Consider the following 15,614-nt stretch of genomic DNA (forward strand, 5'->3'; position numbering starts at 1 on the left):
TTTTTTCTTCTCTCCCAAACTCTACACATCTCTCAAAGAGTGACTCCAAGTTTAAATAAGCATTAATCAAAATAAAACAAAAACAAAATCAGAGGGAAGAAAATATCAAAAACTAAAATCTAGTATTTTCTCCCATCCCTCCATCCCTGAAAAACTATGAAAATACTCTCGCATCTTAAAAACAAGGGCGAGCTCTCTGCTGGAATTACTCATCTGGTAGGTTTTTCGGATAAGATTTGGACCAAGACCATTGCATCAAAGAATCATAGTTCTGGAACTTCAGATGGAGAAAGGATCTGAGAGTTCATGTTCTACCAAAGACAGAAAAAGCCTCAGACAGGGGTCGGCAAATTTCTTCTGTAAAGGGTCGGACAATAAATACAGAGGCTTTGTGGGCTAGGTTTGGTCTCTGTTGCATATTCTCCTTCTTTTTCACAACGCTTTATGAATATAAAAACCATTCTTAGCAAGGGTCATAAAAAAATAGACTCAGTGCCAGATCGGGCCTACAAGCCAGAGTGTGCCAACCCCTGCTCTCAGCCAAACTTAAGAGCTAGCCACTTTTCTGAAGGCCTAAAGCTCTTTGATTCTCCTCTAATCCCATGTCCCTCACTGGGTCAGCACACTAGTTGTTCCTGCGAGGGTAGCTGGGATCGACTTACCCAGATTCAACCTGCATTGTCACACCACTCCTCAGAAGTGGGTAAGGCTGTGTGTGTCTACAGGAATAGTTCATGGACCACACACAGAGATGCCAAGGACCAGGAGCCCTCCTTCTTGCCCGCCTTTGACGGGGAGCTTTTCAGTAGGCACTTCCCTGCCAGCAAATATTCAAATGCACTAAACGGAGGACTCCATCTCTCCTTCGTGATGCAGGTAATGAATCAACTTCGATGGAAAAATAAGCACTAGATAGCCACTCTGCGGCCTTCACTAACTTCAAGTCACCCTGTGAATTTTGTGCCAACCATGTCGGAGTTCAAGACAGGATGATAGCACCCGAAGTTTAACTTTTTGCTACCATTACTGGGTGAGGTGGTGGAATGAATAGGGCCAAGCCTGGTGCCCTTCTTGGATGGGAGATTATTCAAAAACAACATGGCATCAGCTCTTCAATATTACACGAAGGGAGGCTGGGGCACAGATAATCCGCAGTTACTCCTGTTTCGTTGGAGAATGCATTACGTGATTGTTTTCTGCAGAGATTTACCTCCATAATTAAGCTGTGCCCAGGCAAACATGAAAACCAGTCTGTGTGCCCTTTATTCATGGGGATGGAGTAATAAGAGTGAGAAGCCCAAGGAGAAATGCCTAGGAAGTGGGGTTGACGCAGGACAAAGAACAGCACGGGGCAGGGTGGGCAGGAGAGAAGGCACGGGCGATGCAGATGCCAAGCGAACAGAGCTTCGGAGACCAGGTTCCGGGAGCCTCCGCCTCTCTGCTGACAACTGCTGATGCATCCCCAGTGATATCTAGGTTGTTTGGGACAAGGACTGGGGTTAAAGGCACAAAAGTCAGGAAAATTCTGCTTTGTATTCTAGGGAATTCTATGGGCTTCTCCTCCACGATTATCCTTTGTATTCAGAAAACTAAGCCAGCTAAGAGTCCGTGAAGGGCTTTGACATTCCTTTTTCAAGAAAGGTAAACAGCTCAGAAAGACAGAAAAATCAATTTCAGAATGACATCCACTGGGAGACTTTTGGAAGTCCTCTGGTAAACTACCAAAACCTCACGAGTCTTGAGGTAATGTTTGTGGTGGGAAGACTTAGGATGCTGTTGAGGGAAGCTCAGGACTCTACAGACAGATTCTTTTGTACAACTTCAGGTCACTTAAGTTGATAAATCTCTGGGAATTCCCTGGTGGTCCAGAGGTTAGGACTCGGCGTTTTCACTGCCAAGAGTGTGGGTTCAATCCCTGGCCAGGGAACTAAGATCTAGTAAGCCAAGTAGTGCAGCCAAAAAAAAAAAAAAAAGATAAATCTTGGAAAAATACTCTATATTGAAGAAAATGCCATGGCCTTAAAACCATAGCCTACTTCTGCTTCTGATCGTGCCTCTGCCTACACCCCTACTCAAACTCCCACACATCTGTTCTCAGTGGATATATTACCCTTTACTTAAGTCATTTTTAGGACCAGATTTTATTTTTGACTGTTAAGGTAGCTTTAAAAAAAAACAGAGGCTGAGTATAATTACCACGAGAAAGATGGAAAAAACAAATCCAAAAGACCAGTGTGAGGATTTGATACTCCCAACCACAAACTCGGGCTTCTCTTGTGGCTCAGCTGGGAAAGAATCTGCCTGCAATGTGAGAGACCTGGGTTTGATCCCTAGGTTAGGAAGATCCCCTGGAGAAGGGAAAGGCTCCCCACTCCAGAATTCTGGCCTGGACAATTCCATGGACTAGTCCATGGGGTTGCAAAGAGTCGGACACGACTGAGAAACTTTCACTTCAGTCACAACTACAAACTCAGGCATACAGAATCCCAGTGGAAAAGACTTTTATGATCGATTTATGATCATCTGGGACATGCTCAAAGGAAAGGGTGATGTTGCTTTTGCAAAAACTACCAACCGAGCCTCAGAGTGAAGGGAGTTATGACATCTAAAACAATTAACTCTGTCCTGAAAGAGGGGACGTTGTATATGCTACAAAAATTAACACGTATTACACAGGCTGGCTGTTTGGGATGAACTGTGGCCTCGATGGAATGTGTGTGGGGACAGGTACACGGCTCTCTGTTTGCTTGTTCAGGTCCATATCTATCATCTCCTAAAAAACCCACAGGCGTGAGGGCTTCATGGATGAATGTCCTCACTGTTTGGCTGCCTTAGCCAACACAACAAAGTGAGCAGCACATATAATGACAATAAATTGTCTATGAATTTGAAAAATTCATCGCTCTAATCCCAGCAAGGGAGTTGCCATGTCTCCAAGGACAGTGTTGAAAGATCTGCAAAGAGGACCTTGGGAGAACACTAAACTGGGCACCCTGGAGAGTTTTACTGAGATAATGAAGCTGCAGCAGAGCCCCAAGGGTGGACGTGGCTCCACGTGGACGCCATCTGTATTCCCAGGGGCTCCACAGCCACTGCTTAAAGCTTTGCATCATGCACAGGACTTGTGTTGAGAAAACAGAATGTCTTCTATTCTAGAACTGCAGAATTTCAGAGCTAGAACAAAGCTCTGTCTTTAATCTTATCACTTTCCGGGTGAACAAAGTGGAGCCCAATGAGGCAGGTGCTGCCAGGGGCAGACCCCCCAACCCAGGGCCCCTTCCACCTTACCCTCGCATCTCATTACTGCCCTTCTCATCCGGAACCCATGACTCCAGATGCCCAGAGCTCCTGCAGGCTGCTGTCACCTTTATAGCCAACCTTGGGGCAGAAGGAACTGCTTTCTCTTTTCAAAACCAATTTTGCACTGACTCTCTGTCCCAATTCTAAGGAGAAGTCCCTGTTTGCTCTTCGGGTTTGTTTGTTTTCCTGTTTAGGGTCAGCAGGAAACGATGCAGTAGTGGGGTTACTGAGAGCAGTGACAAGGTAATTTTTCTTTGGCTTACTAATGAATGAAAGCAAATGCTTATACAGTGCTTACTTTCTACTAATATATTCGTGGACATTCATTTGATTCTCACACCAACTCTGTGAGTTAGGCACTATCTTTTCCCCCGTTTTATGGATGAGGACACTGAGGCAGGCGCAGAGAGGGTAAGACACTTGCCAAGGTTTCACTGCTAAAAAGAGTCAGTGCTGGGGTTTGATCCCAGGGACTGGCTCCAGACTCTAGGCTCTTAAATTCCACTATTATGAGTCCAGGACCTCTGACACTGAAGGCTTCCCTGATGGCTCAGATGGTAAAGGACCCACCTACAATGCAGGAGACCCGGATTCGATCCCTGGGTTGGAAAGATCCCCTGGGGGAGGGTGTGGCAACCCACTCCAGTATTCTTGCCTGGGAAATCCCATAGACAGAGAAGGCTGGTGGACTGTATAGTCCATGGGGTCCCAAAGAGACATGATTGAGCGACTAACACTTTCACTTTCACAGACATTGAAAAGACTTCCCCAAAGGAATTCCCTTTTAAGATCTCAAGGTGATGTTTTTATAAATAAAAGTACAACTTCTTGAAAGGGAACATTTTGTTTCCTGTTTGAGAATAATACAGAGACCAGAGCTTTCTTGCCTTAGTGGTCATATTTAGACACTCATGCTCAAGGCTAAGGCTGTGTCTTCATGATGTCAAACACTCCAGTACTTTACCTATAAAAACACTGAAAACATTAGCACAGCAGGATGGATCTGTACATTTTTTATGTGCTGGATACGTTCCGCAGACACAATCAGATTTGCTGGAATACTTGCCAAGGGTCTCATAAAAAGGTCTCACAGGGTCATTTTAACCAGAAAGTGGTACCGAGATGCTACTCAAGAAAAAGAAAAAAAATAAATAAATAAATAAAACACAAACCTGATTATGTCACTCCTGTTCATAAAAAAAAAAAAAAAAGAAAGAAATCCAACTTCTGAGGATGAACTTTTGGGACAATCAAAAAAGTCCCATTGGAGGTAAGGGATAAAGCCAGGATGTGGCTGCCCCCTCCAACTCTCCCTATTGTCCTGGAATTGTAACTGCACCTCCAGAAAACATGGTCCTGCCGGAAGAGCATTATAGAAATGATGGGGGCAGCCCACATATTGTATGAGATTAGACTTTTAAAAAGGATTAGCGCTCCTTAATCTGGAGAGATGAAGATTAAGAGGGAGTAGTGATCAAAGTCTATAAAATCAGATAGGAAATGGAGAATATGGCCCCAGTACTGTTCGTAAATCCCAGGATATTCTAACCAGGGCTACCCCTTTGGAGTTCCAGGGAAATCACTTTAACAGCCATAAAAAGAAGATACAATTTTCACAGCAGGTAATACATTTAGAGAATTATTATCTTGAGGAGTGGTGTACTCTGAGAATGAAGTTAGATTTTATAAAAGGTTTAAATAAACCCAAGGGTGATAAAACCATAATGATCTAATAATGGGAGGTTAAGAATGTTCTGGGGACACCCTGAATCTTTTGAAAATGATGCAATCAATGACAGGTACCCGCCTCTCCTGACATGCTCCTTGCCCAGGGCTGGTGGCCTAATGATCTGCCCACTTCTCTCCTCCCTTTGTGACCTAGCTTTGTTCCTAATATTCAGACCAGGGCTTAGAGACTAGAAAAGCTCGAAAACCTACTACAAAATGGCAACTCATTCCTCGAAGGGGGTTTTCTTCGATCCTTACCAGGGTCTTTGTCCCAGGATTCTGAGTAAACTTATGAACTTATTTTTCCTTTCTGTATACCTTAAAACTAAAATCTACATTTTACTCCAACATAGAGACACTGGAAACCTCTTATGTTGCAGTGGTGCGGGGATAAAATTGGTTAAACTCTCTACTGGAGAAACTCCTCATAATACGCTAACACAGATCGATTAATTCACATTTAAGGGGAAATTAAACATACCGATTATGTAGTACCCATCACAGCCCAAGATATTAAGCTCTAAAATTTACTGCAGTTAATGTAGAAATCAGCACACCTTAACAAAAGCTGTGGCTCCGTCCAATACATAGAGGAAAACTTGAGAGAAATGTTTTAGTTCCTTTCCAAAACAGCCATGCGTTTGTCACTTTCAATATCTAATAATAGGTCGTTGTTGGGGGCTGGGGAGGGTATGACAGCGGACAGAGGCAGCGGGGAGGGGATTTGGGGAGTGGGTAGAGTGAGATCAAGATTCCATTCAGAGAAAAGGAACCTTCCCGATGACTATAACATGCTCGGCGAGGCATGAAGAATATTTTCTGTACTCACACTTTAGACTGCTTACTGAAAAATTGGTAAAATGTGGCAATGCACAGAAGGGAATAAAAGAGCCAAGGAGAGAAAAGGGGTGGGGAGACGTAGGGCTAGAGGAGAAAGGTATCCATCTCAAAGCCATATCTAATAATGCTTCATTCTAACCCTAAGGACCATCATAAGCTGGAGCAATCCCTGGGTATCTTTTCAAAGCGCAAGTTTGAAAACGTCAACCCTCACCCTGGGGGCGCTTTTCGGAGTCACACGGATTCATCCGGGAAAGGGCAGACCAGGAAGGTGGGAAGAGGTGGGGTCGGGTTCAAGGGTGCAGAGTCACCGTGTTTTGTGTGGTACACTTTTGAAGGCTCTGGGCAAGCATGCTGGGACATCTGGAGTTCAGAAGTCGAGGAAAAGGGGGGAAGAACCAGGAAGATGAATACTTGATCATCAGCGACACAAAAGAACGGAGCAAAAAGAAGCCTGGATGTGGGCACCGGCGTCTGGCAAGGAGGCCGCCAGCAGGGCTAATGAAGCATTTGTGGTGCAGGACGATTGCCAATGCAACAAAGAAGATGTGCTTGGGCTCTGCAGATGTGCCAGGGCCCCCAGAGCAAAATAATGACATAATCACCATCAGTGTCACAGACCAGACAGTACACAAGGTGACGGGGAGGGGGCTGTAACACACACACGGGGAGGACCCGCCGGGGCCCACTGCGGCTGCGCCCGGAGGCCCGGGATGCGGGCACGACCGTGTGCCCACCTCTCTCTAGCGGAGTCTCACTTCCTAAGGTGAGGCTTGTCCCCTCCACCCATCACCCACCGGTGGCTGTTTTTTTTTTTTCTCCAGTCCTAGCTACTCCTGATGAAGCCACAGAAATCAGAAAAGCTTAGGAGAGATTTGGACTGGTTGGAAAAGGCTTGGAAAAAGACAGAAACAGAAGAAACGGAAGGGAGAGAGTTTTAAGTCAGACACCCTCTGATTTCTGCTAAGCTCTGTGCTCTGACTTCCATGACCCTAGCCACCAAGCCTGAGGGATAAACATGAGGATGGGGTGTCGTCAAGGGTTCCTGCTGCAAAGAAAATGCAAGCCATATTTTGGGGAGCCTGGGAGCGAGGGCCACACAGTAGCAATAAAGAGTCCACCTCAAAGAGCCTCACAACGACATGAAGGCAGGAGCGGGCTGCCCCGTCCGTTTTAAACAAGGTCGCTCCGCCGGCCTCGTCACCTGGCCTGGCTCCTGCTCCGTAAGGTGGGTGTGTTAGGACAGCTGTCTGGCTTTTAAGTGACTTTTGTCAGTTTGAAAGTGAAAGTCTGTTTGAGGAGCTGAAAGAACAATAGCCCAGAGGCCGGAAGAAGGGCTGGCAACACAAAGGACCTAGACTACACTACTGTCCCTTTCCATGGCTTCTACTGAAAGATTCATAAGAATAACTTAAATTTTTTATGACCCCCCCGCCCCGTTTTTGGTATGACTGTATGAGTTGTGTCAACTTCCCGATTCAGAGTTCTCTCTAAATAGCAAAGGGTCTGTTGTGAAAGCGTCTTCAAAGAGCGGTGGGGACAGAATTGCTTCTGGGCATCCTGCAGATCCCTTTCTCCAGAAGACACAGCTCTGAGGGACACAGAGATGCTCTTTCAATACGGGTCCCTTCTGCCTCGAGGTCCCCACAAACCCTCCTGCCCCATGATCTTAAGCCTCTCTAATGTGCTGGTTCAACTGCTCCTAGGAAGAAGGATTCTATTTGCTTTCTTGGCTTCCCTCTGTTTCACAGGAACAGTAGTATAATAATCACTCCTGGCTCTCTTTTCCCCTTACTTTTCAAATAGCTGTCTCCATGGTGCGTCTTTATTTGGCACCTCAGCTGAAAGGGCAGGGGTGGGGGGGTGTGGGGAGGGGCGATGGGGAGCAGCTTCTATTTGTTTTCTGTCATGTTACCAAATAATTGGCTTGGGGCAATCGCTGAAGGTGAAACAATATTTTAAAACTGGGATAATCTACTTTCAAGAACCAAAGTCCAACGCTTCATCAAAAAGTGTGTTTGCCCAAACACTTATTCTGGCAAATGTACGCCGAAGCAGTTAAGAGAAGTGAGTGAGTGGTCATTCCATTTTCTGCCCTATGGCTTGAAAAAGAACCAAACAGTTACAGTGCAGTCAAATCCTGGGGGCAGGGTTAGGGTGGGGTGAGGAAAATTTGATTGAAAATGTTATCTGCCACGTGAAAAGGGATCATCAACTTCTGAACAAGCTTGGGGTTTGCTAAATGAGTCTGTTTAACCTCGGTGAAACAAACAGGCTGCTTTTCAAAAGGTGGTTAGAACCTCTACAGACATTTAATCCAGGATGGGCGGAACACAGTGATACTAACCCCCTGAAAGCTCCAACCACCACCAGCGGCACTCAGCGGAGAACCAGCTCCCTTTCTCCTATTGATAACCCTTTGTGGGGCACAGAGAAAGAGGCGAGGCAAGGAGAACTGAAGGTCAGACAATGGCCATCACACCACACAGTCTCTGAACTTTCCTCATCTCTGAAGGACAATTAATTATGAAGGCCTTAGGGGTAGGTCGAAGCAAGGGAAAAGCCCACTGCCGTCCCAGCACCGTGGCTGCCCCCTCTGTGTTTGCTAAATGGCTCTGCCTGTTGGGGTACAGCCACCAAGAGGGCCAATAGATAGATCACTGGGTAGGTGGGGGGGTGGGGGGAGGTGGGGGAGGAAAGCAAAAGATTTTTTGTGTGTGCGCCTGCCCTTGTATAATTCTATTCTCACTGTGAACTCATCCATACACAAAACACAAGGACAATTTTTTTTTTTTTTAAAGAGAGAAAAGCCACAGGGTAGGTTGCAGCAGAAACGGCCTCTCAGTGGTGTGTTAAAAAGGATGGTCTTTTTCACCAAATCATTTCACAGAGGCAAAACAGACAAACACAAAGAGTTGAGACTTTTTCTCCGACATTAAATGGAGTAACTGATAAGGTCAGACATATGATACCTAAAGACATGAATCTGTGAACTCTTGAAGTCAAAGGGCCTCTCTGTGCCGAGGAACAATCTTTCAAAGGAAATAGATCATAGAACTCCACTGAATCCGCTTTAAACTTTATGAAGCAGGAGGAGAAAAAGCTCTAAGTAGGGAAGCTTGACAGAAGAGCCTTGAACTATTTTCTGAAGGAAAGATGAGACCCTCCCTGGGCTGCCACAAAACATCTTTTTTTTTTTCTAAAGGCTCCTCTGAACTTCGATATGTGCCAAGACACTGCCATTGAAAGCCGTATAATTATGTGCTATAGCCACTGTAGAAAACGCTTTGTTCCCCCCAACAAAGGACAATAAGCAAAGTAAAGCGACATTACACTGTATCTTTTTCTTTAAGAATGTTGAGAAAGGTCATGGAATGCTATAACTAATAAAGCTGTTGAGTAAGGAGGTTTGAACGTTGATCTTACTGCGCTTGAATGTAACCCGATGACAAAAAAGACACAGGGCGCTAAAAATGCAACGACATGACCAAACAGATGATAAACCGATGGGCCCGCTTCATTATACCCATCAACACCTTGAATCCCAAAAGGATGGGGGTGCAGAAATGAAGCTTGGGGTCCACACGTCGCCCCGCCGCCCCCCACCCCCACCCAGTCTGGTGTCCTTTACTGCCCCCTCCTTTAAATTTCAGGCAATCATCCCGAAGAAGGAGCATGTTCCCAGACAGCCATGTGCGTACAGATATTTAGAGAACATTCATTTAGTCTCTTAAAAGATCAATTTGGCTTGTCAGTGGGGGCACTGGCAGGGAAAGAAACGGTAAAGGTTTCTTTTCCCTCCTCGCCACCCACCAAGAGTGCGCTGTGCGATCATTTAAATGGCGCCTCAGCTTCGAGGCCAAAAGACTGCAAGAGGAGGAAAAGGGTTTTCCTCCTGTGCCAGTTTTCCAAATGATCACTCATATTTAAGCATCTATTTGGAGCAGAGGGAAGCGCTTCCTAAATCCACCTGTCCCCATTTTTCTTTAAAGAGATGACAGGGCGAATGAAAGACTTCCAAATATATTAAATCTTCTTACACACGCACTGTGTGGCAAGCGGGAGTGGGCTGGGAATGGGGGTTCGCCTGGTGGAGGGAGTAGATGCAGTGTGTGTGTTTAAGTGTCAAGAGTTTGGGGCGGGGGTGTTTTGGTCGGGGGGTGGGAAGCATGTGAGGAGTCCTGCCTTTCCATTTTCTCTCTAAGAAGAAAAGACACAGAGGCAGGCCTACAGAAGGACACTTCCTGCTTGTCATGTGACACCTAGGGAAAAAAAGTCAAACCACAAGCTGTAGGATGGAGCGTCCGCTGGGTGAGTTATGCATATCTTAAGAAATGACATTTACAAGCCTGCTAATCAATGAATCAAGGTCTCTGCTATTTGCTCCTAAGCCTTCCATCCAAAGCCCTGGGTCTTTATTGAGGGCAAGGGTAGTCAGTCCCTCTTCCTTGGAGTTTGCACCCAGCCTGCAGTTAATTGGGTAGTCACTGATAGCCCCCGGGGACGCCTGGCCGATCACGGCAGGGAAGAGCTAGCTTCCAGGACTGGAGAAGGAGAAGGCCGCTCAGTGCAGCCTGGAAACTGACAGTGAGCCTTGCCTTCTTGCCGGCCACAGTTGTGAGGGAAACAGAAAAGCAATCCAACCGGATGTGTGCACCCCTACAGTCAGAAGGCTCCGCCCGGATGAAGGTGCCCACCACATTCTCTTCCCAACCTACACCCAGGCCAAGCCAGACCCCCCATCTCTGGGTTGTTCTGCCTTTCTCGGAGGCCAGCCTGCCACAGTCAATTCAGAGCGGATGTCTTCTGGGTCTCCTTAAGCAGTGCGTTTAACCTCCGAGACTTACACGGATCAGTTGCCTTCGTTGAGTTCTTTGCAGAAACGTGTAAAAGCGCCTTGGAAACTGACAGGGCGCACCCGCCTCCATTCCCCGCCAGAGTTGTGAGAGAAACACAGAAGTAATAAAACTGCACTCCTATGCTTCTAAAGTCAGAAGTATTGGTGTGATTTAAAAACTGGGAAGGAATCCCAAACCTCCTTTCCCTCCCCATAAAAACCAATTTTGGAAGCTCTTCAAAGTGAAGTGAGAATGAAGCATGGAAATATATACCATAACACCTGGAAAGACAAATTTATTGTTGCCAATCTCATTTAACGTGAGAAGCGGGAGTGAAAAGCGGCCTGTCGCGGACATGCCTCTCCGCACACCTTCGCGGACTCGCGTTGGGAGGGAGGTGCCCGACTCCTGTCCCATAGCCAACTGTCTTCCCTTGAGCACAAGCTGAAAGCGTGGTTCAGCCTTCCCCGCCCCCTACAGTGTCTTCTCCCCCCTCCCCTGGGTCTTCTCAAGCTCTCACCGCCCCAAGTCTGAAGGCCAGTGCCAAGAATCTTGGCAATTGTGTAAACTGATACAAAAGGCAGAACAGCCTCTCCTGTCACTTAGGAGGTCCTGACTCACACAGGCCAGGAAATGCAAGGGTCTAGAAGAGGAGGGAGATGCAAGCCATTCCTTCTGCGCTAGTGATAAACCTTCCCCATCTGCTTAATTTTCCCATAGGCCAGGGGTCAGCAGCCACTCCAGCCTTGCGAGCCATCGGCGGCGGGGGCTGGGGGTGGGGGTGGGGCTTCGCGGTGACAGAGGCGCTACCAGCAAGCTTATGACAGAGGCAGAGATGGAGCAGGAAGCTGAAAAGACAAGCGTAGGAGAGCAAGAAGGAAGGAGAAAGTGGTAGAGAGAGACAGACAGCATCAGCCTTACCCTTGCTCTCTTTCCCTGGCTCCTCTATTCCCACTTGCTTAGAGCTACTCTAAAAACAGTATAAAGCTTTAGGCAAGCTGAAGTTTTCCTTGTGTTAACATCCATATCATCATTAGTACTCACATTAAATTAGTTAATATTGGTAGAACACTTAGAAGAATGCCCATGATAAACAGGGGGCTTCCCCGGAGGCTCAGTGGTAAAGGATCCGGTGCAATGAAGGAGACCCAGGAGGCGAGGGTTCGATCCCTGGGCTGGGAAGGTCCCCTGGAGGAAGGCATGGCAACCCACTCCAGTATTCTTGCCTGGAGAATCCCATGGACAGAGGAGCCTGGCGGGCTACAGTCCACAGGGTCACACACAGTTGGACGCAACTGAAGCGAGTTAGCATGCACACATGCACGATAAACAGAATAAACAGTCAATAAATGTTAGCTATTTCATCATTGCTACAAGCCACTGATTAACTGATTGAGAAATTTAAAACTGCAATCAAGAAAGATGTTTTACTACTTGGCCAGCTAATACTCAGTTGGTTTAATGTATTCCTTTGAATTGACTGGCTCTTCAGGCGTCATGTAGACATAACTTCGGTCTCTCTACCAGGCCCCATCTCTGTTTAAAAATGTAAGGAGAAACCAGGTGTGCAGTTCTCTACTTCACCATCTTCTTCGCTTGCTCATTTCAGACTACAGATGTATCTGACTTGATCTTCGGGGGAGAAACATAGATGGGGAAGTCAAGCGGTGAGGACAACAGCAGCTGAAATATCAGCTCGAGGTGCTGGGTTTACCTCTGCTCAGCGCCACCGCCCAGACTGGGAAAGTGACAGCGATAAGACAGTGCCTTTTAAAGCATCTCACTTAAGCACTGACCTCCATGCACCAAGGTACAGAAGAGAAGGATTATCTCATCTGAAGCTTTTCTTAACCAGTGCCCCAAACTTACTAAATTAAAAACTAAAGAGAGGCTGAATTAAAAACTCTTCTGTGAACATAAGTGGCGGCGAGGCTGTGTATGTGCATACATATGCGTAAGTGAAGGGGGTAGCGCAGAAGCCAGCTCCTGCCTCACGTTTAGTGCATTTCCGGAAGGAGTCTAGTTTTTTACCAAAGGAGGAATAAGGCCCAGAATAGTCCAATAACTTGTCTGAAGTCACATGAGAAGTGACAAAACTGCTCCCTGGGCCCCATACTCTTTGCGCTGAAGCAGTCTTAAAATAGACACTGCAGATAAAGGAGAGGTGGCCTGGCTGGAAGTGGATATGATTCACAAAGAGAGGAATATCAGATGTTAATCATATTAAAGGAGGATTTAGATGATGCTAAATGGAGCAGCTTGCTGGGTACCTCTTGATGCCAGCCATCCCCTGTTTGTGTTGTTTTGGCCCTTATGCTGAGTAGGGGATTAAAACCAACCAGGTAAGGTTTAAACGACCCTAAAAAATCCTAATGGGCACTGTCAGGATTTGTTTTCTCAAGTATGTTACTCAGCAAAAATGCACAAACCATCCCATGAATCTCAGGCAATTCTTTTATGAAGCTTGACGCACACTGCCAAATGAATATTTATCATAATAAACTGTAATTAGTTCACCAGCATACCGTTGAATTCTCTTAGCTCAAAGTTGACAGCAATAGACTTATCAGAAAGGTGATGGGGAGCTGTGAAGCTTTTAATAAGATTTCTGTAAAACATTTAGCCATCGTCATTGCGTAGGGGACACGGGTTCAATACCTGGTCAGGGAACTAAGATTCCACATGACATGTAAAATTGCTTAGCCATAGTCATATTCCTCAGCTTTAGGAGAAACCTCCTAGGGTGTTCTGTAGATATAGTAAAGCCTATATCTTTTACTATAGTGAAGTCTCTGTTATGAGACTTTAAAATAGTGAGGCAGTAAATACAAAAGGGCTTCCCTGGTGGCTCAGATGGTAAAGAATCTGCCTGCAATGCGAGAGACCTGAGTTCAATCCCTGAGTTGGGAAGATCCCCTGGAGGAGGGCAAGGCAACCCACTCCAGTATTCTTGCCTGGAGAATTCCCATGGACAGAGGAACCCAGTGGGCTAAAGTGCATGGGGTCCAAAGAGTCTGGAGAAGTCCCATGGACAGAGAAGCCTGGTAGGCTACAGTCCATGGGGTCACAGAGAGTCAGACATGACTGAGCGACTAAGCATAGCACACGTACAAGAAGGATCCTCAATTCTAGTATGTTCAGCCAAGGAAAGACTATGCTTATACCCCATTTGACAAGAAAAATACACTGGTCTTGGATAGCAAAGAGAAATGGGTGGCTTGCCATATAAACACTCTAACTTTCAAGGAAAAACCATGACTTTCCCACTGCTAAGCTTCTACAGTCAGTTCTTTCTAAGCTGCCCAAACAGATCTGCTAAAACCAGTGGGATATAGGCCCCTTCAGAGGAGTGGGCGTGCAGTGGGGCAGTGGGGGTCAGTTCGTTATTGACGAGGCCAGACCAAGGTGTCCCTCTCTCCTTCAGCGTTGAAAACTTGGTAGGGACTGAGGTTACCTATCTGTGTAAGGAAAGAAGAATATTAACATAAGGTCCCCACACGAGCAGATGTAGGAGAAAAGTTCTCCTCCTCAATGATACTAGAAAAGGACCAACTTGGTAAAATCACAGCCTGTCCACTCTTCATCATCAGGGGATCAGCCTGCAGAATCCTTGCCCGGTTCCCACCTCCACCCATTGTTGCCCCAGCCAGTAAGGCTCAGCAAAATGCCTTTGTGGGTACTGGGAGATTCGCTAGTGTTGTCTCATGAAGAGTCATCACGTTGCAATGAAAAATGCTTGCTGAGGCATCACATCAGCCAGCAAAGAAATGCCTTACTCATAGCCACACATCTCTTATTTTTGCATAGATACTGCTTTCTGGGAATCATCACTACTGTTTCATAGGTACCTATAATATGTAGGTTGTAGACATACAGAAGTGTGTATAAGACCTTATGAATGGAGAGCAGTATGCTTCTGAAGCTACACGTATGCAAAATGAACATATGAGGGTGTCGTCCCAAAAGGACAACAGCAGAAACAGACAAGCAAAGATGTTGATGGAGCTCTTATAATAGGTACTTAGTAAATTCTCACACCATTTCTTCCAGAAAGGAAATGAATGCTGACGAAAGTTAGAAACCATGGAATCACTCCCCAGTCAATCCTTCTGGACTTTTTAAGAGGCAATTTTTGAAGCTACCACTGAAAAGAGCATCCTATGTCAGCCATATATACGAGCCAGAACCTAAAAGCGCAAAACACCTCTTGGGGTAGAGACCTCTTTTCTGGAAAGGGAATCATTCTCTGTGTGTTCCTTGCTGCCATTTTCTTTGGATTGTCCACTTCCCTCTTGTGTGGCCACACGCATCTCCCATGCCAGCAGCAGAGGTGGGGGACGGGAAAGGAAGCAGAAGTGGGTCAGCTCCCAGGACTCTGACAGGACCCAGGGGGAGCTCTTCATAGCCACTCTACCTCTTGCCCTACTGGTGGACACTTGTGTGAGATACCAAGGCAGAAAAAAAAAGGACAGATTTGGGACATTTCTAAAGAAAATTAAAAAAAAATTTTTTTAAAAGGGGGGAATGACCAAAAAATAAAGATGAGTTCCTACCTCAAAGTCATTTGCCTTATTGTAGTGCATGTTCAGAGCTCTGTACAGCTCACAGTCTCTGGTTATAGACAGCTCTTCAGTACTGGTGACCCCATCGTTGATGGCTTGACGTGCGTACTTCTCCATCTGAATGTAGTAAAACTCACGGAAATTGCTAAACCACTTGATGAGCTGAGAGGTGATGCACCTGTTGAACTGTTAAATTTAAATGTTGAAAAGGATAAGAACATTGCCATTTTCCCCCTTCATTCTTTAAGCATTTGAAACATTTTTAATGTCCCCCTCCCCTCCTTACTTGGAAACGTTCTTTTTTTAATTCTACTCAAATAGTGGCAAGACAGGCAAGAGCAATGAT

At 46.0% G+C, this 15,614-nt stretch overlaps 1 protein-coding gene across 6 annotated transcripts in view; it reads right to left on the reverse strand.

Annotated features, from left to right (window-relative positions):
* The window catches only part of PROX1 (prospero homeobox 1), a 55,304-nt gene that overhangs the window by 16,532 nt on the left and 23,158 nt on the right, over nucleotides 1-15,614 (reverse strand). For all 6 annotated transcript variants that reach the window (XM_061160958.1, XM_061160960.1, XM_061160963.1 and 3 more), the window contains exon 4: nucleotides 15,260-15,454. In XM_061160958.1, coding sequence (XP_061016941.1) covers nucleotides 15,260-15,454 — 195 coding nt within the window. The remainder of the gene's footprint in view (nucleotides 1-15,259; nucleotides 15,455-15,614) is intronic.

Source organism: Dama dama, chromosome 14 (genome assembly GCF_033118175.1).
Source record: "Dama dama isolate Ldn47 chromosome 14, ASM3311817v1, whole genome shotgun sequence".
Lineage (NCBI taxonomy): Eukaryota > Metazoa > Chordata > Mammalia > Artiodactyla > Cervidae > Dama > Dama dama.